Source organism: Mastigoproctus giganteus, chromosome 6 (assembly GCF_048544385.1).
Source record: "Mastigoproctus giganteus isolate SK-2022 chromosome 6, ASM4854438v1, whole genome shotgun sequence".
Lineage (NCBI taxonomy): Eukaryota > Metazoa > Arthropoda > Arachnida > Uropygi > Thelyphonidae > Mastigoproctus > Mastigoproctus giganteus.
In genome coordinates, this window is record NC_143580.1 from 209,348,657 (window position 1) to 209,375,643 (window position 26,987).

The following is a 26,987-nucleotide window of genomic DNA, read 5'->3' on the forward strand; positions in this document are numbered from 1 at the left end:
TCACCTGGTCTGTAGATTACTCCTACTCACATTATACCTTTGTTTCCAACTATCTCACACCATACAGACTCTATACTAGCATGTGAAATGTCTGAATCCGGGAAAGCTATCGTCGCACTCAGGCTGCTTCTGATAAGAAGCATTACCCCCACCACCCCTTCTATCTAATCTATCCTTCCTAAATACATTATACAAGCCGTACTGAAACTCATCATCCCCAATTTCCGGGTGGCACCACGTCTCTGTAAGCCCTGTTATGTCCGCGTTACTTGTTTTAACCAGCAGTTCGAATTCGCTCATTTTATTGACGACACTTCTAACATTACTGTATAAACAATTAAGATTTACTGTTCTTGTATATTTAACAACCCTAACACAACCCTTGAAGTTTTTTAGGCTCTCTTCCCTGATATTAGCTACCCGCTCACATGAAACGTCTTTGCTCCCAGAACATCTAGATAATACGTCCAGTTGGGGTAACAGATAAGAACTCTTAAGGTATGTGCAAGAGTTACATTGACCAATATTATCAGATAAACACGTGTCAGTATTACCCACATTCCCCCTAACTAACAGTTTCCCTGAACCTTTAAGGTATCCTCAATAATACTGGCAAAAACTTTTGCACCACCTTTGTTTAAGTGTATCCCGTCTCTACAAAACAAATTCCTTCTACCTACAAGTGTGGGCCATGCTGATAGAAATTTACCCCCTAATGCCTTGCAGATTCCTTCAAGTCTTGAGTTAATCCACAAGGCTCTTAACATATAATCCCTCCTATCGTGTCTGGGCAGAATTGCAGACACATAGACATTATGGCCTAGCTCGCGACATTTCCTCAGCATGGTCCTGTATTTTTCCAACAAATCGTCAGATCATGTACGTTTAATATCATTTGTCCCCACATGAATAATAATATTTTCTTTACCCCCTTTAAAATCTGACAATCTGTTGGTGACATCATCGATAGTTGCTCCCGGCAGACATACCCTGGTTCTCCTCCACCTATCTTAATTACAAAAAATATTCCCCGTTTCCCTGACAATAGAGTCTCCTAATAAAACAATGTCCTTTTTAACCAGAGTAGTTTGCACTTGGTTTTTCTCTTTTGAGGCTCGAATCAGTGTATAAGATAATATACAAGATAATAAAAGTTACACTTTTATTATCTTGTATATTATCTTATACACTAAGTGATTACTGAATTATGACTACCTACGTAATACAGTGTATGGCCGCCATTTGCACAGATAACAGCTGCTATTCCCCTATGCATTGGCACTGCTAGATGTTTGAAGATGTCCATAAGGATCTGCAAGACTTTCCATGGTGTGTCGGAATTGATGAAAGTTGCATGTCTGTATGCCTCACTTCCATTTCCAAAACATCCCACACGTATTCAATTCGACTGAGGCAAATAAAGATGGGTGATACTACACTGTGTTCCTTGAACCACTTATGCACTGTATGGGCTCGACGATATGGTGCATTATCTAGGAAGATCCCGTTTCTATCTGAGGGGAAAATGCAATATGGCTGTGTACATCTGGTCTCCTTAGAGCTGCTGATTGACCTCACCAATGAAAATTAGTACATATGCAACAGGGGTCCTAGTTTTGCCAGCAAAACCTTCCCCATATTGAGCAACCACTGCCACATGCCTGGATATAAGTAAAACGATGCACGCTGGATCCATGGATTCATATTGCACCAGATATTTGGACTCATCCAATTGACACACTTGTTTCCAGTCCTCTAGTGTATTGTTGACATAACAGCATTTGCAGTCAATGATCGGCAGTGAAGAGAAGTTATCTCTTGGGATTCTCTGCTGTGAAACCCCATATGTCTGAGTGTGCTGCACATCATCATTTTCTATATCACTCTTGTGTTCCCCATATTGTATTGTGATGTCACCTGTAGCAGAGTGACTTGCCAATGAGCCCATATAACGTGTTGAACCTTTTCCCTTACCATGAGCATCCACAATCCTTTGCATAATCCTTTACAGTTCTGTTGAAAGGAAGGTTGACCCATTCAACACCATTTTTTGTATATCTTAACTACACTGAGCAGCCGACAAGACATTCCATTTCTGATATAGTAGTAGTAGTAGTAGTAGTAGTGGCATACAATGCAGGAAAGCAAGTGTATGAGATTATACAGCATCAGCCAAAAAAAAAAAAAAAATTACAAAACAATTCCCTCTAAATGTTTGTCTAGTTCCTCCTTAAATTTATTTAACCTATCAACTTCCACAACTACAGATGGAAGTTTGTTCCAGCATTTAACCACCTGCTGGCTAAAGGCAAATTTCCGCACATCTATTCTACATCTATCTTTCATCAATTTGAATTTATGCCCCCTTAGGTTCATAATCTGAACGAGAGTAAGAATCCCATCAGAATTCAGCGTGCTCAACCCATTCAAGGCCATATACACCTCAATCAGATCACCTAGCTGGTTCCTAGTCTCCAGCCTCTGCAATTTGCAGAACTTAAGCTTCTTTTGGTAAGAGGATTCCTTCATTCCCCTCACCAATCTGGCACCTCCGTAGCCAGGTGGGCAGGAGCAGCAGTGCGTGCACACGCTTCTTGATTAGACCAGAGTTCGAGCACGTAACCGCCAAATACGAAGGATGTGGAAAGGTCAGGGAATGACCAACGTATATCCCTGGAGAAATATGGCCTTAGTTGCTAATGCTCCTAAAAACCAAATAACAAAAAAAAACAACAACCTCACCAATCTTGTTGCCCTTCTCTGTACACACCCAAGCAAATCTACAGCTTTCCTAAAATGAGACGTCCAGACCTATACGCAAGGTGTGGCCTGACCATTGCCTTATACAGAGGGACAATCAAGTCTTTTTCCCTGCTAGCAAAATTCCTGTACATCATTGACAAAACCCCTGACCTGCCCTGGCAGCCTGTCTGCATTGCTCAGAAAACGTCATATCTGACTGCACAATTACTCCCAAGTCTTTTTCATTTTCTACCACCTAAAGTACATTTCTACCACATGGTACATTTCTCTGGGGTTACTTCTACCCATATGCAATACTTTGCATTTGTCAATGTTAAACTTCAGTTGCCACTTCTCAGCCCATCTGACCAAATTTTCTAGATCCTGTTACAGTAGCACACTGCCATTACTGTCATTAACAACCCTGCCAACCTTTGTATCATCTGCAAACTTTGACACTACGCCTGATATACATTCATCAATATCATTGATAAATATACAAAACAATAGTAAACCCAACACCGAACTCTGTGGACTCCACTAATAACATTAGTCCATGAGGAACATCACCCATTGATTACCACCCTCTGTCTTCTCCCACTCAACCATGCTTTTATCCATTGTAGCAACTTGACCTTAATACCATTCTGCTCCAATTTGTACAGTAGTCTTCCATGCGCAACAGTGTCAAAAGCTTTCCTAAAATCCAAGTATATGATATAAAAATTATTTTTTGCATCCAGTTCCTTTTTAACCACATCATAATATCCTATCAAATTTGTCAAACAAGACTTTCCCTTAACAAACCCACGCTGTGTCTGAATTATTGCTGCAGTCTTGTCTAGATGATCCTGCCATGCGTCTTTAACCAGTGACTCCATTATTTTACCCGGAACAGAAGTTAAACTAACTGGTCTGTAATTACTCGTGTCACCCTTCGATCCCTCTTTGTGAATTGGGGATACATTTGCACATCTTCAGTGCGTGGGGACCTCCCCTGAATCCAAGGATGCTCTCATAATTATGGCTAAGGGCTTGCTTAGCCATAATTACGAGAGCCGCCTCCTTTAATATAACTGGATAGATCCCATCCACCCCGGGTGCCTTCAACAATTTCTCCTCCACTTTGCTCTCAATTATTACAAAATCATTAAGCACCCTGCTACAATTTGATAACCTTCTGGCATTTTCAAACCTTAATAACACCTCATGTATGAATGTAGATGCAAAATACTCATTCAGTTTGTGTGCTATCTGAGCAGGATCATCAACAGTCGAACCATCGATATCAAGTTGACCAATCAGATTCATTCCCTTCTTTTAGAGTTTATATAAGTAAAGAAATCCTTGCTGTTTTTTGTAGCATCCTTTGCCAAAGTTTTCTCGTAATCTGCCTTCGCCTGCCTAACCTCCTTTGTGACTTGGTTACAGACTAGCTAATATCTGCCATAGGCTTCTGTGGCGTCTGTTAATTTATATGCATCCCATGCATTTTTCTTCTCTGCCACAAGTCTCATTAGTTCATTTGACAACCATTTAGGCCTAAACCTTGAACAATATTTCTTAATAGGTATGAAACTTTTAGTAGCTTCTACGATTAATTCCTAAAATGCTTCCCACTTAGAATTTGCTGTTGGTAACATCACCAGTTGTTCCCACTCTACAGAATTTAAAAACTGTCTGAGACCTCTGCAGTCACCTTTACAAAAGCAAAAGCCCTTCCCTTTTGCCTTGATGGTAGTTACATCTTTAAGTAATTCTCACATCAGTACATTATGATCACTGCCACCTGGTGGTTCCTTTATCTGCTGATTCTTGATGCTGGGGGGGGGGGGGGAATTGAGATTGGTCTGTAATCCCTAATTTGAATTGGATTCTGTATTTTTTAGCATTAGCATTAGCAAAGACACATGATGCAAGAGACCAAGATTATATAGCATCAGCCAAAAAAAAACCTTCTTTTACCTATCCACTCGCTCCAAATGTTTGTCAAGTTCTGCCTTTAATCTGTTTAAACTATCAACTTCTACAACGACAGATGGAAGTTTGTTCCAGCAATCAACCACCTGCTGGCTAAAGGCAAACTTTCACACATCTATCCTACAACCGTCTTTCCTCAATTTGAATTTATGCCCTCTCAGGTGATTATTCTGAGCAAGAAGAAGAATCCCATCAGCATTGAGCATGCTCAGACAATTCAAGGTTTTATACACCTCAATCAGATCACCTCGCAGGTGCCTAGTCTCCAGACACTATAATTTGCAAAACTTAGCCTTTCTTCGTAAGAGCAATCCTTTGTTCCATTCACTAATCTTGTTGCTCTTCTCTGTACTCGTTCCACCAGCTCTACATCCTTCTTAAAATGAGGCCTTCAGACCTGTATACAGTACTCAAGGTGTGGCCACTGCTCTAGCATAGGAAGCTGTTCATAAGGCCTGACCATCGCCTTATACAAAGGAATAATCACCTCCTCATCTCTGCTAGAAAAATTCCTGTATATCATTGACAAGACACCATGAGATACTCTTGCAGACCATCTGCACTGCTCAGAAAACTTCATATCTGCCTGGACAATTACTCCAGGTCCTTTTCATTCTCTATCACTGTCAGAGTGGTACCACAGAATTGATACGTTACTCTTGGATTACTGCTTCCCATAGGTAGTACTCTACATTAACAAATGTAAAGTACTACATCATAGTACTTTACATTTGTCAATGATAAACTTCATTTGCCACCTCTCAGCCCATCTGCTCAACTTTTCTAGATCCTGTTGCAGCAGTGTACTGTAATTAGTGTCATTAACAACCCTGCCAACCTTTCTAACGTCTGCAAATGATTCTGTCCATATCATTTATAAATACAGAAAACAACAATGGACCCAACACTGAACCCTGAGGGACACCACTAATAACATTAGTCCAAGAAGAGCAATGTCCATTGATTACCACTCTCTGTCTTCCACTCAACCATCCCTTTTACCATAGCAGCAATTTGCCTCCAGTGCCACACTGCTCCAATTTGTGCAGCAGTCTTCCATGTGCAACAGTATCAAAGACTTTTCTAAGATCCAAATATATGATATCAAAGTTATTCTTTGCATCCAGTTACTTTGTGACTACATCATAGTATACAATCAAATTAGTCAGACAAGACTTCCCCTTAACAAACCCATGCTGCATCCGAGCTATGTTGTTGTTGTTGTTGTTTGGTTTTTAGGAGCATTAGCAACTAAGGCCATATTGCTCCAGGATATGCGGCGGTCATTCCTTAACCTTTCCGCATCCTCCGTATTTGGTGGTGACGGGCTCAAACCCCGGTCTAATCAAGAAGCGTGTGCTACGCACTGCTGCTCCTTCCCACCTGGCTACGGAGGCGCCTATCCGAGCTATAACTGAAGTCTTGTCTAGATGATCCTGCAATGCTTCTTTAACCAGTGCCCCATTAATTTCCCTGGAACAGAAGTTAAACTAACAGGTCTGTAATTATCTGTCTCCCCCTTTGATCCTCCTTTGTGTATTCGAGTCACATTTGCACATCTCCAGTCCATGGTTACCCCCCCCCCCCCTGAGTCCCGGGAGGCTCTCATAATTATGGCTAAGGGTTTTCTTACTTCCTTTGCTGCCACTTTAATATAACTGGGTAGATTCCATCCACCCCAGGTGCCTTTCTTGTGTTTATCTTCAACAATTTCTCCTTCACTTTACTCTCAGTTATTACAAGATTATCTAGCTTACTGCCAGAGTTGAATACACCTCTGGAATTCCCCTCCCTGAATAACTCCTCATTTGTGAATTTCAATGCAAAATATTCATTCAGTTTGTTAGCTACCTGAGCAGGATCATCAACAGTTGAACCATCGATATCAAGTGGACCAATCTGATTCATCCCCCTTCCTTCTAGAGTTTACATAAGTAAAGAACTCTTTGCTGTTTTTCTTTGCATCCTTTGCCAAAGATTTCTCGTAATCTGCCTTCGCCTGCCTAACCTTCTTTGTAACTTGGTTACAGACCAGCTTATATCTATCATAGACTTCTGTGTTAATTTTTATGTATCCCATGCATTTTTCTTCTCTGTCACATGTCTAATTAGTTCATCTGACATCCATTTAGGCCTAAATCTGAACAATATTTCTTTCTTGGTATGAAAAGGCTAGTGGCTTCCAACATTAACTCTTTGAATTCTTCCCAATTTGAATTTGCTGTTGGTTGTCTATACGGTGGAGCCAACATCATCAGTTGGTTCCACAGTATAGAATTTAAATACTGTCTCAGATCACCATAATAACCTTTATGAAAGCAAAAACCCTTCCCTTTACCCTTGATGGTTGTTACCTCTTTGAGTAAATCTCACTTCAGCACACTGTGATCACTGCCACCTAGTGGTTCCTTTATCTGCTGATTCTTGATGCATGAAGAATCACTATTGATAATCAGATCAAGAGTTTATCTACCTCTGGTTGCCTCTCAAACATGCTGCTGTAGAAAACAATCATCCAATAAATCCACAAAAGCCTTGCTAGTGTGTGAGTGACCAACCCACAAATTCCAGTTGATATCCAGAAAATTAAAATACCCCATTATAAGACACTCTAATTTACTGGCCCACTGTATTTCTTTGCACAATTGCTCATTATATTCATCAGATTCATTAGACCTATAAACACACCTACTCTCATTTTTCCTTTCCCAGTGCTTATGTCACACCAAACAGACTCAACATTGCATTGTCCACCAACATCAGTTGGATGCACTTCCTTAGAATTTATGTGTTTCTTAACTAACAGCACAACCCCTCCTCCCTTACTGTCTTGTCTATCCTCTCTGTACGTATTGTACTCCCCAAATTGTAATTCTGCACTGCTTATGTTTGCGTGACAACACGTCTCTGATATCCCAACAGTATCTCCCTTTGATGTCTTGACTAGCACTTCAAGCTCATCAAATTTATTAACTATACTCCTAGCATTGGTGTACATGCAAGTATACATGCACCTGTTTAGTTTCCCTAACACAGTCTATGTATTTACTAATTCCTCTATGACTCCCAGCAGTCCTGGAAATCCACATTGCCTTGCTTTCCAGGCTTTCTGCTCAATTGCATTTTAATAGAAGCAGTGCAAGAATCACTTTCACCTCTGCCCGTGGCTACTGTTAATCTATTAGTCTGTGTATCCCCCCAAGCTATCAGTTTTCTGACCCACTTAACTCTGCCTCGATAGCATCAGCAAATATTCTTGAACCCTTTCTGTTTACGTGAATTCCATCCCTGTAGAAGCAGTCTCTCCTTCTTCAAACCTGTTAACAAATACAAGCAGGCTCAGAAAAATTCTACCCCTTGAGCTTTGCACATTCTCTCCAGGGCCAAATTGATCGACATGGTTCTCATCATATACTCCCTCCTATCGTGTCTGGGCAGAATTGCAGATACTTTCAAATTCAACCATGACTCACAGCTTTTTTTTTTTTTTTTCAGCATTGATCTGTACTTATTAAGTATTTCCGCCGGTCTCCTAATGTTAATATCATTAATGCCAACGTGTACAACAATATCACCCTTCATGCCCTTAGACAATGATATCTGCTCTACAACATCATCAGCCTTTGCCCCTGGCAGACATATCCTGGTCCTGTGCCACTTATCCTTTTGCCCAATACGTACCCCGTTTCCCTGACAAAAGAGTCACCAACAACAACTACTTCCTTTGGGACCAGTGCATTCTGCCTTGGGGGTTTCCGCTATGTTGCGTGATATTCAAGTACAATCTCTGGCATTGATGTGGGCAGCTGAGAGCTTGATGGGCCCTCAATTTAAATCCTTTGAGGGCATTTACCCTGTCCTTCAAGCTCTCATATAGGCCCATAACGCTGAGTTGGTGCCTGATTTCCTCACACTCCTTTCATCGTGCACACACAAAGACATTCTCCTTGGCAATATTATATCCTGTTCCTGATTTCCCCACAAACATCAAACAAGCAAAGTATGTACAACAGCAACATATTGATGACGTAACCGATCACATTGGCAGCTGAAATTTCCATTCCAAAATCCGATAGCACAAATGGGTACACCAAAACCAGTGGTAATATGAAGATTGCTCCAAAATGAAAAGAGAAAAAACCGTGCTTGGAACCAATTTCGCAAATTCCGAACTACCGCCAACCTAATTGTTTTCAAAAAACTCTGAGCCAGAGCAAGTCAAATTAGAAAAAAAGCAAAACGTGACTACTGGATTAACTTTGCCTCAAGTATTAACAAAAATACTGACACTTGGATTATCTTGAAAAAAATACAAGCACTCAATGGAAAATTTCTACCATTGCAGTCTCTAATAATACAGTGGAATGGGCACTTACCTCTCCTACTGATATTGCAAATGCTTTAGTGGAATCTTTCTATAATATTTCCCCCTCTTCCTGTTATGTGTCTTCCTTTCAACGCATTAAAACTAATGAAGAACATATTAAATTGAATTTTTTAATTAGTCGCTCACTTATGTATAACCAACCCTTTACTCTCGCTGAGCTGAAACAATCCCTGAGCAAATCTCCCTCTAGTACAGCAGGACCAGACAGCATTCACTACAGTATGCTGAAGTAGCTATTAAACCTGATCTATGCATATTATTGCTCTTTTACAACTGGATCTTTTCAGAAAATATATACCCTCTCTCTCTTGGCGTCATTCCTATATTTGTGCTATACCAAAACCCTGCAAAGATCCTTTTCAAATTCAGAATTATAGACCGATATCATTGACACGCTGTTTGAGCAAAATATTTGCATAAGAGGCTCACCTGGATTCTAGATGCCCAAAATATACTTTCTGATCACCAATATGGCTTCCATGAAAACAGCCCTCAATTTACTTGTAAAAATTGAATCCAACATTCATAACGCCTTCATTAGGAGACATCTTGTGATGGTCAACCTGGATATTCATAAAGCATTTGACACCACATGGTGTCATGGTATCTTTAAAGATATGCATCATTTAGGACTGAGAGGCTACCTCCCTTTAATAATTCAGAACTTTTTAAAATTACGCACATTTCAAGTCCAATATCAAAACCTGTTGTCCACATCCCACATTCAAGAAGAGGGTGTCCCATAGGGTTCCACATTGAGTCCAACCCTATTTGCAATTAGGGTCAACAGTATATTGCAAGATCTTCCAAAAATAATTGAAGTATACATGTATGATAATGACCTCACCATACCGTGCCAGTCACAAAATATGAATACTATCGCAAGACAGCTAGAAATTACTCTAACCAGAATTCAATCCTGGACCTTATGCACTGGATACCATCTCACTGAACAGAAATCCACTACCACTCATTTCTGCAAACTTTGGTCACTTAATCCTGATCCAGTGCCAGTTCCTCTTGCTCACACTGTGATTTCTTGGCCTTATACTAGATAGGAAACTTTCAAGCACATGTGGCCTATCTTCAACTGTCTGTTTGAAGAAGTTGATCCTCCGGTGTGGGTGGGTGTGTGTGTCATCCTTGTCATGGGGTACTGATCGACATACCCTTATGATCATCAGGTCTCACTTGTACTATGGTTCTCCAGTGAAACATGGCTAGTAATAATGACTCTGCAAGAAAACGTACTTTAGAGCAATTAAACACCATCCAAGATTTGTCAAGTTTCATATACTGATTTGAAATCCATCATCCATAAAGCACATTGCAATAGCTGGTCAATAATCTGGAGAGGTTATCCAGGAAACAAACTTTACCAAATAAAACCAGATCCAAAGCTGTGGCTCTCCAGCTTCCGGAAAAGCAGACTAGAAGAAGTAATTTTTGGAAGGCTTATTGGGCATACTTGCCTCACACACCTTTTCTATTAACGAATGACAGTGCTCCTCAATGCACATCATGTCATGTGCAACTGACTATTCATAATTTATTAGTGGATTGTCCTCACCTTCTCAATATCTGCTGAAACAGCTTTAAATGATATGCTAATGCACGGTCATCACTAACATTATTGCAGATTCTTGGAGATGACCCTAATAAAAAAGGACTGTTTACCTTCCTAAATAACATAGGAATATACCATAAAATATAACAGGTATTACAATAAAGTTAGTATTTCCTATTAACCATTAGCAAGCCACAATATTAACCCTAGGTGCTCACATCTGTTGAGTATGGACTTGGCACACACCCGGGGTCCTGAGCTGGATATCATCATTCTTCTCTTTCTTGGTGATGCCCTTCTACTTCTCTCTCTCTCTCTCTCTCTCTCAGGATAACTTGGAAATTTTTTTTTAGCTGGTGCAGCATGAGCCTCAGGCTTCCTTGCGCTACATGGCTAGTAATAATAATAAGAATATGTCCCTACAGCCTGTTCCGTTAAATCCCAACACAACAACAACAAAAGGGCTAATAATAAAAAAATAGAAAGTGACTATATACTGTCTAAAATAAGAACTGGTACTGAGGTATAGTTGTGCTACCAATTACTTGTACTGAAAATTTTAACTAAGGCCTTTTTAAAGAAGTTAAGTCTGCTGCTGCATTCACAGTGAGTGCTACTATAGTTATTTTAATGTTTTATCAAGGTACATTTTATTAAGGTGTATCTCTGCCACTGCAATTGCAGAGTGTATGATCATAACCTGACACCTTTCTGAGTAGGTATTTTTAATTATTTTAAATACTTGATGTACAAATTTGGTCATAATGGGGAAAAAAGGATAGCAAGTTGAGTAGAGGGAAGACACTTCTCCAGAAAATGAAAATTAGTTGCTTAGGAAAGGTAACAGAAAAGATGATGATCAGCAAATTAACCCGCTTAAACAAACCTTATGTTATGGTTTCCTCCAGTCATCTCTTCTCATTTCTAATTAAATTGCATATACTTTGACATTTGACTATAGTCATTATGGTACTTTTTCATAAAATTCTTAATTATTTAGCTAATATTCTAAATGCTTTGACATAGAAAAGAATTTTCTATTGTATGTTATTCATGGTTTAACATACTTTTATATCAATAACATGAGGTTTGTTTAACCAGGTTAATTTGCTGGTCATCTAATTTTCGTTTTCCTGGAGAGTGTCTTCCTTCTGCTCAACTTTCTATCCTCTTTTCCTTCCTCTCCCTCTCTCACCTACTTCTCCCACCTATTCCTGTTTGAGATCTCAAAAGTACCCTCGGGGTTTTCAGGTAATCCTTGAAAGCTCCAATAAGAGTCTGGTGTACAGTCCCTGGCACTCCTCCACGTGGCTAAGGATGGGGATCAAGGGGCGGGGGATCTGGTGCCAGCACTCAACATTCAACAGAACCCACACACACACACACACACACACACACACACACACACACACACACATCATCATCATCATCAGCTTTGGCATTTGCCTTACAAATGAAACTGCGGCATATGGGGAAACTTTGGAGGCCGTCTGAAAAACAAAAGTACTTTGAATATCCTTGATGTACACATTTTACTCCCCATATTCAAATTCTGCACCCCCTATATTTGAGTGACGCTACATCTCTGATACCCGAACAATGTTTGCATTTGATGTCCTATCCAGCACTTCATCAAATTTATTTACTATGCTCCTATCATTGGTGTACCTGCTAGTATACCTGTGCCTGTTCTTACCCTTAGTTATCCTAACACAGCTCATGTATTTACTTGTTCTATGGTGACTGTTAGCATTCCTTGAAATCCCTGCACCTAACTTTCCAGGCTGCTGCTCGTTCCAATAGAAGCAGTGCATGTATCACTTTCGTCTCTGCCTGAGGCCATTGTTAGGCTCTTAATCTGTGTATCCTCAACTAGCAGTTTTCCAACTCACTAACACTGCCTTGATAGCATCAGTAAATATTCTTGCACCCTTTTTATTTAAGTGTATCCCATCCTTATAGAAACAGTCTCTTCTGTTAATAAGCACAGAGCATGCTGAGAAAAATTCTTTGCAAAAGACTATCTACTGTCCATTGTTATAACAAAGGACAATAGATAGTCTTTTGAACATAATGAAAATAAATAAAGACAAGTTTAAAAAAAGGTTAAGTCTAGTGTCCTAAAAATTAATCACATCCAAGGTATGTCAGGAGCTTTTAGTCATTTAAAAACTGCAATAGCTGTTTTTTTCTGAATAATACGAAGAATTACAAAGTAGTGACAGCAGAAATACAGTTAGCAGAATATTAGTAAATTAATAAGAGGAGTTTACCTCAATGTAGTACTTAGAACACTTCCGTATGATACCCTCCAGAAATTAAAACGGAAAAAACGAAAAAATCGACAATTTACCGGTACATTAAAGTAAAATATAAATAATTAAATAATCAATTTAACACAATTCAAAATCAATTTAAAACAATTAAAATTCAAATTAACGCAATTAAAAGAATCTAACGAAAATATTCAAAACGATTTTCCTTCCTGACTTTCTTCCTTCCTTAATTTACTAATATTATTATCAATGTAGAACATATTGAGTATTACAGCTCTGATTCATACTATCTAGTTAGCAGAATAATAAAAATGTGTAAAGATGTTATTAGCTGCTGTACAGTGCCATTAGATTCCTACATGAAACATTTTCAACCACCTGTATCCACAAAATAAGAAACTTCATTGCCTGTTACAAAAAGAAATAAAGCTAAAAAGTTTTTTTGTTGGAGTTTTTATTTTTTGCAGTAATAGGACTAATAGGGATGGTTCCATGTTAAATGAAGCGGGAACCAGTGATCCATAAGTTTACATCTTATTATTACATATTGCTAATATATCTAGACAGTGTTGTTATGCTAAATAAGTAAGGCCATTTCTTTTACTATTAATATATTGTTAATAACCATATTTAAAAATTGCTACCTTATTTATTATTATTATTTATTTTGTTTTCTTCAAGGAATGCATCTGTTAAGCAATATGTATGGAAAATTTCCATTCAATTTTCCAAACATTTTGCTTAACAGCTCATTTTCAAGGAATTAACTCTGTCATTAAGTACATTAAGTTAACCCAAGAAACACAACAGTTGGCACATGCATAAGACCATTTACTGGCAACACTCTGATTACATTTTAATTGTACATACATTTCATTTTTGTAAAATACAGTGATTTTACTGAACATAGTTTGTATATTCTTAAAATGGATTAAAGTGTTATTTCAATTTCTCAGTTGTGTCATTGTTTGATAGAACTCATTTTGCATGCCAGAGATTAGTTTTGTTAAAAATACACAATTGAAAGAAACAAAAAATCATTCTTATATTTGCAATATTGCAGTATGACTGTATTTAAATCTGTTGCTATTGCAGATGGATGTTCACATGATTCATGGTTCCTTGAATGATTTGGGAGTAGGATATGGGTGGAAAGATATTGCTCCACTTGCACAGCTTAGAGAAAATGCCTTACTGGAAGCAGAAGAAATCTTAAGAGAAATTGGGTAGGTTTTATTTTCGTAGATATATTAGTTTGTTGGTAGTATTTTGGTGACTGAATGGAGTATTTATAAAGTGCATAGTTTTCTCATATTACAGTTTGAAAGGTCTTTTATGAAGATTGCTTATTAACAAATTACAATCCATGATATATTATAACTCTTATGTTTTAATTGTTGATATGTCTGAAAAACAATCGCAATCAGTATCACATTTTAAATTGAAATTTTTCTTTTAGGTTAAGCAGAAAAAAAGCTGCATGTGGAATAATTCAAGAGTTGACATGAAGTAAAGCCTAATGAATTACAGTGATGCTGGGGGGGGGGGGGATTTGTTTTATTGTCATAGAGATAATGAGTATCCAGTCCTTGGGTCACTTCATAGAGCACATGAAGCGGGTAGTTCCATGGTACATTCACTGAGACTTTTTTTTTTTTTGAAACCCCAAACACAAGAGGTATTAGAACATATAGTACTTAGTACCATGTATGGGTTGAAAGTTGAGAAGATGAAAGAAAATATTTGTTTACCTTAGACTTGAACTTCTGCAGATTATAATTTTCAGGGAATACGTATGAAGGGAGGTTGTCCCAGAAAACAGAAGTTGAATGAATAAATGAGAAAGAAGAAAAGTTGCTTCTGTGAGTTTGAATTTGTGGCATGTATTTGGACTGCTTTGGAAGAAAGAGTGGGAATTACAGAAGCCAATTCAGAAGAACAGTGCCCATGGATGTATCTATAGAAAAGGTATGCAGCAGAAACAGAATGTCTATGAGACAAAGGTTTGAGAGACTCAGAGATGAGTCATTAATTAACCTGACTGTGCTCTTTTGAATGGAATCTAGAAGTCTGAGAGAGGTTTCAGGGCCATAGTGGCATAGTGTTTAGGGTAAGGTGCCACTGGTAGTCTTCCACAACTGCGCCATCTGTAGTTGTGGGAAACCCCAATTTATACTTGTGACGTATACAGGACTGTAAATGCCAGAAGTGTGTGTGGCATGTTATGAGTATTGTATTGTGTTGGGTTCTGTTGTTTCTCTGTCTACTTGGCCGCAGGGCCCCTAATGGGACACTAAATTGCCCACCACCACCACCACTGTTGAGCCAGGCTGCCCATGATACTCTGGCTGGACTCTGCCAGGGTCACCTATGCTTCCTGACAGAGGCCACAATAAAAAAAATAAAAAAAAACTTTTTGTTGAAGAGAGTTCACATGTGATAAAGAGAGGTCAGACTGGGTGAAAGAAGAGTGGACTCATAGTAAAGACAGTCCCCCATATAGTAAGGCGAAGTGGGGATAGGGAAGGGGTTTAAAAGTCCCAGAAGCAGGTGCCTGTGCAAAAACCATTTGCTAAGCACTCTCTGTTGTTGTTATTTGGTTTTTTTTTTAGGAGCATTAGCAACTAAGGCCATATTGCTCCGGGATATGCGGTGGTCATTTCCCTGACCTTTCCACATCCTCCGTATTTGGTGGTGACGGGCTCGAACCCCCTGTCTAATCAAGAAGCGTGTGCTACGCACTGCTGCTCCTTCCCACCTGGCTATGGAGGCACCATCAGCACTCTCTGTGTTGATCTCGCACCCTAAAGTGGGTGCAAGCATGTAGCCTACCCTATTATGCGCAGCATAATATCCGTAGCACGGATTTACATTTATCCTACTCCCGAAGGGGTTAACAGGGGGTGGGAAGTATTCTGGACTGTCCTAACGGTGGTGAGCTTGGCACACCTTGTGATGAAGACAGCCTGGGAAATCGAGTGAATACGATGTCCTCTCATTACTGTGGTTTTCATATGGTTCTCATTACTGTGGTTTTCTCGTTACGTATGAGTGCCCCCAAGGGGCACTCATACGTAATGAGGGCCCAGAACTCCTCATTTCCACAATGGCAGAATGGATGTGACTCTATACCCATAGAGTTGAGTTTTTGCTGAAATGATTGATGTCTTATTAATAAAAATATTGCTTGCAATCCAGGTGAGTAACGGGGGTGATGTGAAGCTGACTCAGAGGAGTAACTGCTTTATTTCTCCTATTTGAGTTAAATTCCAGGATTCTTACTCTTGAGGTAATGCAGGTGATCTGAGATTCATCTTTTTTCCTGTTTGTGGTCATTTGTCAGGTCCACTTGAAGGTTCAGTAGCTATGTAGGTATGCCTTTTTTCAGCCGATGGAAGAGGCCTCTTTTGGCAACTTCAAGGTATAGGGGCATATACCCTGCAATTTTCCAAGAAGTGGGGAAGGTTCCATTGGCTAGACATCTGTTAAATAGACTTAGCAGGGTGTTGGAGTAGTGTTCAGCAAATTTCTTGATAACACCTACCTCCAAGATGTCACATCCAGGTGTTTTCCCTTCTTTCTTCTTGGCCAAGACTGTGTTCAATTCTGTGGTTGTGAATGGTTATTCATTTGTTCTTGGAGTGTAGGTTTCATTGTTGGCTATGGTTTGTTGTTTCGGGGGTGCCCGATTTGGGTGCCCCCCCATACCGAATGTGCACTAACTTGGAACATTATTCCATGTTAGGGCGAATTTGTGATTTGTACAGAGTGAACAGCTGTTTAGAAAAAAAGTAATGCTGAGAGCGAAAGAGAAAACGCAGCTTTTTAGATGCAGAGGAAGCAATATTTCTAATGTGCTTATGTTTGTTTGTTTGTTATTTGGTTTTTAGGAGCATTAGCAACTAAGGCCATATTGCTCCGGGATATGTGGTGGTCATTCCCTGACCTTTCCACATCCTCCGTATTTGGTGGTCACGGGCTTGAAACACAGTCTAATCAAGAAGCGTGTGCTACACACTGCTGAATGTACTTATGTTAGGAGAAATTTGAAGTAATCCCAATGGAGATATGATCTTATCTAGAAATTGGAGTTTCGTCAAAGATGAGCATAGGAGCAGAAGAAACCTTTTTTGCGAGATATAAAACAGGACTGAGTTTTAGAAGGATTGAAATCAACTAAGTTATCTTTGCCATATTGGAGAATTAGCTACGGAGAAGCACTTAAGGAATTGGTAGTGGATATTCGAGAAGTTGAAGCTGTTTGTGCAGGGAAAGATTTCTCAAACTGAAAGTGGAATACAATGTGCTATCATCAGTAAAACTATGGATGGGATTTCTGGTCAATGGAAGACTGTCATTAATATACAAAAGGAAAAGAGTGGGAGAAAGAACTAGATACCCAATTTAAAAAAGTTGGCAAACCATAAGATGGAAGCTTATTTAGAAGACCTCTAAGCTAAACATGATCAAAAGCCTTTCAAATGCAATAGCAAATGCTTTAATTTGACCAAACTTTTCCATTGAATTTGTCCATAGGTTGAGAAAATATTCCAGAATATTACCAGCGGATCAACATTAATGGAATCCATACTGGTTATTGTTGATCAGATGAAAGGTGTCTAGATAGTTTTAAGTGTTGACAGGTAATTAATTTCTCCATTACTTTAGAAAGAGTAGAAGTAAATGCAAAGGGACAATAATTGGATGGCAGAGATTTTTCACCCTTTTTAGGAACTGCTTCGATATGAGCAAATTTCCAAGCAGAAGGGAAAAACACCTTTGGAATAAGAAAGTGAAAAAAGGCAACACAGAACAGGAGTAAGTTCAGGAGCACAGGTGTTGAGTAAAAGTGAAGAAATGCCATCAGAAACTGGCGCTTTCTTGGCACCATGACTGTTCAGTATCCTTCTGACATTCTTTTGTCAGAAGACCTTAGGAGAAATTGAATGGAGAATACTGGAAATGGGAGATGATTTACCAAGATTGGCAGTAGAACCATCCGGTTTTGACAGAGGTGGGAATAGAAATGGGCAAACGTGTAACCAGTAGCTTTGGCAAGGGACCAGAATGCTCAGCTACCATTTGGACACGAAGCAAGTATTGTACTTCTAGCCTGTATGAAATCTAGTTTGGAATTGATTAATAACTGTTTTACAATTGTTGCGAGCTGTGGTCTAGGCAGAAAATAAACCAACCGAGATTTGGATACAATCCGATCAGAATATGCAACAGTCCTTCTTTTGAACAAACTTAGCACATTTATTGGAAACTAAGATTTGGATAAAGGACAAGATTTCAAGGTGAAGTGTGAAATGAAGAATTCCATCTCTACAAGAATAACTTCACCAACACAGTCTTGACCTCAGCAAATACTGACATCAGAAAATTTGAAACAGTAATCTTACCATGAGAAAGAAGAAAAGAAATTGGGCAGATCATCCTATTTTGCACTCTAGTAATGCCAAACAACATGAGGTTGAGAACGACCACAAGAGAAGGAGTTCATTGGAGAAGAGAACATCACTAAGTTGTGACCTGAGGTGCCTACAGAGGACCACTCACACCAACTGTGCACTTAGCAAGGGTTGTTTGCAAGAAAAAGATCAAGCGTGTTGGCTTCGTGGTCAGGATTATCTGGTATTCTGATAGGTAAATGAACAATCTGTGTGAAGTCATTAGTAATTAGAGCCTCAGCATCTCGAATAGCTGGGTCTGTGTGACTAGAAAACCTAAGCCAGCTGGAATTGTGAACAGTAAAATCACCAAGGAAAATTACCTCACTGTTAGGAAAGTTGGACTGGAGAAAGTCAAGTTTCAGAGAGAGGAAATCATAGAATTCCAAATGTTTTGTAATATAGGCAACAGATGAATTTGACAGAATGTGGTAGAGAGATTTTAAACCAGAGAAGATCGAAAAGAGGAGATTCCAAATTACTAAGTCTCTAACATGGAATATTAGAACAGACATATGCACAAGTACCACATTTGAAGCTAATGGAATCTCACAGCAAATAGTGGAGAATGAAAAAGACCTATGGGTAACTGTTCTCAGATGTGAAGTTTTCTGAGCAGTGAAGACAGGCTGCCAGCGCCTCCATAGCTAGGTGGGCAGGAGCAGCAGTGCGCAGCACACACTTCTTGATTAGACTGGGGTTCGAGCCCGTGACCACCAAATACGGAGAATGCGGAAATGTCAGGGAATGACCACTGCATAACCCCGGAGCAACATGGCCTTAGTTGCTAATGCTCCTAAAAAAAAAAAAACAGATAACCAAAGACAGGCTGCCAGAGCAGCTCATATGGTCTTTTCAGTGATATACAGAAATTTTGCTAGCAGGGATAAGGAGGTAATTATCCCTTTGCATAAAGTAATGGTCAGGCCACACTTTCAGTTCTGCATATAGGTCTGGAAGCCTCGTTTTAGGAAGGATGTAGAGTGCTGAAATGAGTACAGAGAAGGGTGACAATTGGTGAGGGGAACAAAGGGTTGCTCTTATCAAGAAAGGCTTTTGTTCTGCAAATGAAGTGTCTGCATCAAGGTGATCTCATTGAGTTGTATAAGCCCTTAAATGATTTGAGCGAGCTGAATGCTGGTGGGATTCTTCTTCTTTGCTCAGATTACAAATTTGAAGGGGCACAAATTCAAATTGAGGAAAGTCAGTTATAGAATGGATGTGTGGAAATTTGCATTTAGCCAGTGGGTGGGTGATTGCTGGAACCAACTTCTGTCATAGTCGAAGTTGATAGCTCAAATAAATTCAGGGCAGAATTGAACAAACTTTCAGAGTGAATGGATAGGTGAAATGGAAAGGTTTTATTTGTTTATTTGACTGATGCTGTATAAGCTTGCTTTCTTGCATCAAATGCCTCTGGTAATGCTAATCTAACATAAGAAATGATGTCATTTAGCCAATCACAGTAAAGAACTTATCCATTATTACTGTGTGTGCGCGCGTGAAAGAAAGTTTATTATATTATTCAAGTTTGTTTCATGAAAAAGGATATAGGGCAATACTGCTACTTGTAATAAATAAGAAGCCATCTGTTATAGCTGCTGAAATTTCTGATATATTGCATGATTTTGAACTCTTCCCATCTAGAAAGAAAAGATATAAAAGGTATGATACTGGTAGCACCAAAATTTAATTTATCTATAATATTATATGACATATATTTATGATATTTTTTGTTCAAGGGAAAAATTCTTTTTATTAGCACATTAAAACTTGCTGACAGTGTTAACAGATAAGTGCAATGCCATTTTGTCTTAAATTTTCTGCAAGTTGAACAACTTGTTTTTTTTTTTTTATTATGAAAACCCCGTACACAAGTGGTATTAGAACCTATAGTACCTAGTAGCGTGCTTGGATTGGAGGTTGAGAAGACGAAGGAAGACGAAAGAAGATATTTGTTGGCATTAGACTTGAATTTCTGTAGACTGTAATTTTCAGGAAATACGTGTGAAGGAAAGCTGTTCCCGAAAATGGCAGTTGAATGAATAAACGAGGAAGATGAAAAGTTGGTTCTGTGAGTTTGAAGTTGGACAGTAAATGGATGTTGGCTGGTGGCACCAAGTTGTTCGAACTGTTTTGAAAGAGAGAGCGGGAATTATAGAAGCCAATTCAGAAGAACAGTGCTCGTGGAAGTATCTGTAGAAAAGGCATGCAGCAGAAACAGTACGTCTATGAGACAGAGAGAGTGGAGAGATTCTCTTAGAGAGGAGTCATTAATTAATCTAACTACTCTCTTCTGAATGGAATCTAGAAGCCTGAGAGAGGTTTTGGAGGCACCGCCCCAGATGTGGAAACAATATTCCATGGTAAGGCGGATTTGTGATTTGTACAGAGTGAACAGCTGTTTGGAAGAAAAGTACAGTAAACCCCCGCAAATAGCGGGGGTTACGTTCCTGAGAAATGTCGCGAATACCAAAAACGCGAATACTGAGTTATGGCTCCCATAGTAATAAAGGGGTTCCGTTCCAAAGTATGAAATATATAAGAAACATTAGTCTATAATTTTGTCTATGTATGTATTATATGTACCTTCATAATATAACTATGTACATAGACAGTACATAGTCAAAATGCAAGCATAGGGTATCGAAATGAAAATGACAAACAATTTAATATTAAATGTAATATTTATTAGAAATTTCAAACAAATCTTTCAAACCAGCGCCTTTGCTAGCTAAAAAACTTATCCCGCCAGTGCTATCACCAGTTTCGCTAAAGTGTTGATAAAGGAGTTTTGTCTTTTCACAAATGATGAGTGAACTTACGGAATTTTATTTTGAGTTCGGTCTTCTATCCACAGATTTAAAGCTTTTTCCATTTTTTTCTAATTTAAAATCACGAGTTACAGAGCAAATTTTTGAAGCGATTAGCGCGTTTTCACGGACACTACGGCGGATCTTTTCTTCCGATTTTTTGATTGATCGTACCGTTGACTCATTGATTTTATAATGTTTTGCCACTGAAGAGACACTTTCACCATTAGAAATTTTGTCTAATAACTCAATTTTATTCGCTAATGTTATCACCGTCTTTGATATTTTCCCATTTCCTTTGTTATTCGTAGTCATATTTTCGTACGGATAAAAAAGAACTTGTCCACAATAATGGCACTTTCTTCCGTTAACACACTCGAAAAAGTCTGTTTTACACTGCAGAATGGTAGATTTATCACTTTTGTAAGCGTAACAATTTATAAATTGATAAATTAATTCAATTTTTAAGCATATAAATTAAAAGCAAACAACCAAACCTTCCATGACAAGCGCATAACACATACTGAACAAGGATTAGGGAGAAACATCCACGTTTGCGATTTTGTCACCCCCCCCCCCCCCACCTACTCAGTGCTGTTTTGACCGGGAGAGATAATTTTAGCCACGCCCATGTTTTTTTATCGCGGAAAATATTCATGGCGCTTTAAAATTCACATTTTTTAAAGTTTCATTTTATATTAAATCAGCGATCGCGAAACCGCAAATAGCGAGGGTTTACTGTAATGCCGAGAGCAAATGAGAAAAACCAAGTTTTTTAGATGCAGAGGAAGCAATATTTGTAATGTGCTTGTGCCAAGAGAGATTAGAAGTGAGGGTAATCCCCAAAAGAGATATAGCATCTTACCTAGAAATCCGAGTGTCACCAAAGATAAGCATAGGAGCAGAAGAATCCTTTTTGCGAGACATAAGAAAAGACTGGGTTTTAAAAGAATTGAAATCAACTAAGTTGTCTTTGCCCCACCGGAGAATTATCTGGAAATCGTCATTTGAGGAATTGGTAGCAGAGTTTCGAGAAGTTGAAGATGATTGAGCAGGGCGAGGTTTCTCAAACTGGAAAGTGGAATGTAATGTGCTATCATCAGCAAAAATATGGATAGATTTCTGATCAATGCAAGAAGGTCATTAATATACAAGAGGAAAAGAGTGGGGGAAAGAACTGAACCTTGGGGGGCCACCAGCATTAGTGGAGAAATTAGAAGATAGACAGCCATCTAGGTTGTCACAGACAGTCTCTCAGATATGCCAGACAAGCTGTACTTGCTACCTGGGAGTCTAAAATGCTGATGGAACTGATATTCAGGTGACACTCAGTTCAAGTGAACCCAATTTCAGCTAAAGTCCGGACGGTGTGTGATAGCCAAATCCTCTGCTTGCCCCTTCACAAAAGTGGGACTGTTAGTAATCCTGGGTATAACCTCCATGCTCGAGCACATGGTGGGTGACCACCCAGGTGTGAACCAACGTATGCAGCGGCCGAGGTGTGGCATCCACACCACATGGATGAATGCTGCCTCTCTGTGTTACCAGGCAGTACTAGGTGGTAGATGACTCTCATCAACCGGTGCAATACCACCACTTTGCTTATTGTATGCTTGAAGTGGTGGAACCCATGTTTAATTGGCAGAGCTAAGTTTTGGTCAACCCTTCCCCATCTCTTACATCATGCAGTATGATTGATGACTTTTGATGTTATGATGAACATCGTGGTGAGATCCAATCTTCCTTAGATTTTGAGGGTACAGCTCTAAAATGGTGTTCGCAGGCTGGCTGCTAGTTAATATTCCCAATTCACAAAGGGGGATCGAAGGGTGACACGAGTAATTACAGACCAGTTAGTTTAACTTCTGTTCCGGGTAAAATAATGGAGTCACTGGTTAAAGATGCATTGCAGGATCATCTAGACAAGACTGCAGCAATAATTCAGACAGCATGGGTTTGTTAAGGGAAAGTCTTGTCTGACAAATTTGATAGGATATTATGATATGGTTAAAAAGGAACTAGATGCAAAAAATTATTTTGATATCATATATTTGGATTTCAGGAAAGTTTTTGACATTGTTGTGCATGGAAGACTATTGTACAAATTGGAGCAGAATGGTATTAAGGGCATGTTGCTACAATGGATAAAAGGATAGTTGAGTGGGAGAAGACAGAGGGTGGTAATTAATGGGTGCTGCTGTTCTGGACTAATGTTATTAGTGGAGTCCACAGAGTTCGGTGTTGGGTTTACTATTGTTTTGTATATTTATCAATGATATTGATGAATGTATATCAGGCTTAGTGTCAAAGTTTGCAGATGATACAAAAGTTGGCAGGGTTTTTAATGAGAGTAATGGCAGTGTGCTACTGCAACAGGATCTAGATAATTTGGGCAGATGGGCAGAGAAGTGGCAACTGAAGTTTAACCTTGACAAATACAAAGTACTGCATATGGGTAGAAAATGAAAAAGACCATGGAGTAATTGTGAAGTCAGATATGAAGTTTTCTGAGCAATGCAGACAGGCTGCCAAAGCAGGTCATGGGGTTTTGTCAATGATATATAGGAATTTTGCTAGCAGGGAAAAGGAGGTGATTGTCCCTCTGTATAAGGCAATGTTCAGGCCACGCCTTGAGTACTGCGAACAGGTCTGGAGGCCTCATTTTAGGAAGGATGTAGATTTGCTTGGGCATGTACAGAGAAGGGCAACAAGATTGCTGAGGGGAATGAAGGGATCCTCTTACCAAGAGAGGCTTAAGTTCTGCAAATTGCAGTGGCTGAAGACTAGGAACCTGCGCGGTGATCTGATTGAGGTGTTTAAGGCCTTGAATGGATTGAGCACGCTGAATTCTCATGGAATCCTTCCACTTGTTCAGATTACAAACCTAAGAGGGCATAAATTGAAATTGAGGAAGGACAGATGTAGAATAGATGTGTGAAAATTTGCCTTTAGCCAGCAGGTGGTTAATTGCTGTAACAAACTTCCATCTCTCGTTGTGGAAGTTGATAGGTTAAATAAATATAAGGAGGAACGGGACAGTTATTTGGAGGAAATGGCGTGATTTTTTTTTTTTTGGCTGATGCTGCTTAAGCTCATACACTTATGTTCTTGCATTATTTGCCACTACTACTACACCGGATCGAACCTATTGGTAACTCTCTAGGAGGCTTCCGGATCAGCTAGTGTATAATCTTGCTACCTCTACTCTGCCAGATAGTGACTGGACGGAGTCCAAGTAGTGTGTTTGTTTGTTGTTTGGTTTTTAGGAGCATTAGCAACTAAGGCCATTTTGCTCCTGGGATATGCGGTGGTCATTCCCTGACCTTTCTGCATCGTCCGTATTTGTTGGTCACGGGCTCGAACCCCGGTCTAATCAAGAAGCGCTCCACTGGTGCTCCTCTCCACCTGGCTACGGAGGCGCCCAAGTAGTGTGTATGTGTGGGGCATTGTCGAGGCCATGTTATGTCAAGGATCTGGGTATATTCTTACCACGTGTAAGCCTTCATACAGCATGTCCCATCACTTTTTCTTACTATTGAATACACCATGAATTGTCAAACTAATAGATAAACTTATCTGCAAAAATATCTAAACCTCTCAACCACTTCCTAACTCATTTCACAAATATACGTGGTCTGAATTCTAATCTGAACGATGTCCATTTCCACTTGCAATCTGCCAAACCCCATGTACTTTTTCTGACAGAATCTCAATGATCAGTTGATTCAACTACTGCTCATCTCAGTTGCCCAAATTATTCGTTGTACGATTCCTTTTGCCTCAAAGGTGGTACTTGTGCATATGTCCGTTCCGATATTCGCTGTCAGAGACTTGGTAATTTGGAATCTACTCTTTTCGATTTTCTCTGGCTTTAAATCTCTCTAACCTCATTGTGTCAAATTCATCTGTTGTCTCTGCCATTCTCCCAACTCCACTAATCACTTGGAGCTCTTTGACTTCCTCTCTTTGCAACTTCACTTTCTCCAGTCCAACTTTCCTAACAGTGAGGTAATTTTTTCTTTGTGATTTTAATGTTCACAACTACAGCTGGCTTCCATTTTCTAGTCACACTGACCCAGCTGGTTGAGATGCTGAGGCTTTTGCAATTACTAATGACCTTGCACAGATTGTTCATTTACCTGGAAGAATACGGTACAATATTTGGTTGTTTGTGAGAAAAAAAATCATGCTTGATCTTTTTCTCACAAACAACCCTTCTAAGTACACGGTCAAAGTGAGACGTCCTTTAAGCACCTCAGATCACCACTTGGTGATTGTCTCTTCTCCAGTGGAGTCTCTATCTCATGGCTATTCTCAAACTCGTATTGTTTGGCATTACAAGAATTCAAAATGGGATGACCTGCGAGATTTCTTTTCTTCTTTTCTTTGGTCGGATTACTGTTTCAAAACTTCTGATGTCAACGTTTGCTCAAATTGTGTCAGTGAAATTATTCTTGCAGGAATGGAATCCTTTATCCCACACTCCACTTTAAAATCTCATCCTTTATCGAAGCCTTGGTTTTCCAATAAATGTGCTAAGGCTGTTCAAGAGAAGAACATTGCATATCGTAATTGGCTTGTTTCTAATTCTTCAGTTTCATTTCTGCCTACACCAAAGCCCGCAACATTTGTAAAGCTGTTATTAATTAGTCCAAACTAGAGTTTGAACAGGCTAAGAGTAGAAAACTTGCTTCTTGTCCTAATGGTAGCCGCGCATTCTGGTTGCCAAAGCTATTGGCCACAACTTTTGCCCATCTCTGCTCCTACCTCTGTCCAAACCAGATGGTTCTGTTGTCACTTCAGCCAAGGATAAAGCTGACCTGCTAGCATCCCATTTTTCTTCCAACTCGTGTATTAATGATCTTGGTAAAAGACCTCCCACCATTCCCAACACGCTCCATTCAATGCCTCCTGTGGTCTTCCATCAATAGGATGTCAGAAGGATTTTGACGAATTTTGATGCTAAGAAAGCTCATGGTCCCAAAGGTATTTCTCCACTTGTTCTCAAAACCTGTGCTCCTGAACTTACTCCTCTTTTTGCCGCCTTTTTTCACTATCTTATTCCAAAGGTGATTTTCCCTCTGCTTGGAAATTTGCTCATATCCAGCCAGTTCCTAAAAAAAGGGTGACAAATCCCTCCCATCCAATTATCGTCCCATTGCAATTACATCTACTCTTTCTAAAGTAATGGAGAAATCAATTAACCGCCAACTCTTAAACTACCTAGAAACCTTCCGCCTGATCAGCGATCGCAAGTATGGATTCCGTCAGTGTCGATCCACTGGTGATATTCTGACTTATGTTACCGATTTATGGACTAATTCAATGGAGAAGTTCGGTGAAACACAAGCAATTGCTCTTGACATATCAAAGGCTTTTGATCGTGTTTGGTATAAAGGTCTTCTAACCAAGCTTCATCTTATGGTTTGCCAACTGTTTTTTATAATTGGTTATCCAGTTTTCTCTCTGATCGCTCACTGAGGTTGATGGTAGATGGCTGTCTGTCTTCTAATTTCTCCACTAATGCCTGTGTCCCCCAAGTTTCAGTTCTTTCCCCCACACCTTTCCTCATGTATATTAATGACCTTCCTTTTCTATTGACTGGAACTCGTATCCATAGTTTTGCTGATGATAGCACATTGCATTCCACTTTCCATTTTGAGAAACCTTGCCATGCTTAATCAGCTTCAACTTCTCGAAAATCTGCTACCAATTCCTTAAATGCCGATCTCCATGTAATTCTCCAGTAGGGCAAAGACAACATAGTTG

The 26,987-nt window shown here is 39.4% G+C and overlaps 1 protein-coding gene across 4 annotated transcripts in view; it reads left to right on the top strand.

Moving 5' to 3' along the window:
* The window catches only part of LOC150084913 (poly [ADP-ribose] polymerase tankyrase-like), a 1,170,388-nt gene that overhangs the window by 1,030,627 nt on the left and 112,774 nt on the right, over nt 1–26,987 (top strand). For all 4 annotated transcript variants that reach the window (XM_090376702.1, XM_090376704.1, XM_090376701.1 and 1 more), the window contains one exon: nt 14,048–14,178. In XM_090376702.1, the coding sequence (XP_090232828.1) occupies nt 14,048–14,178 (131 nt within the window). The remainder of the gene's footprint in view (nt 1–14,047; nt 14,179–26,987) is intronic.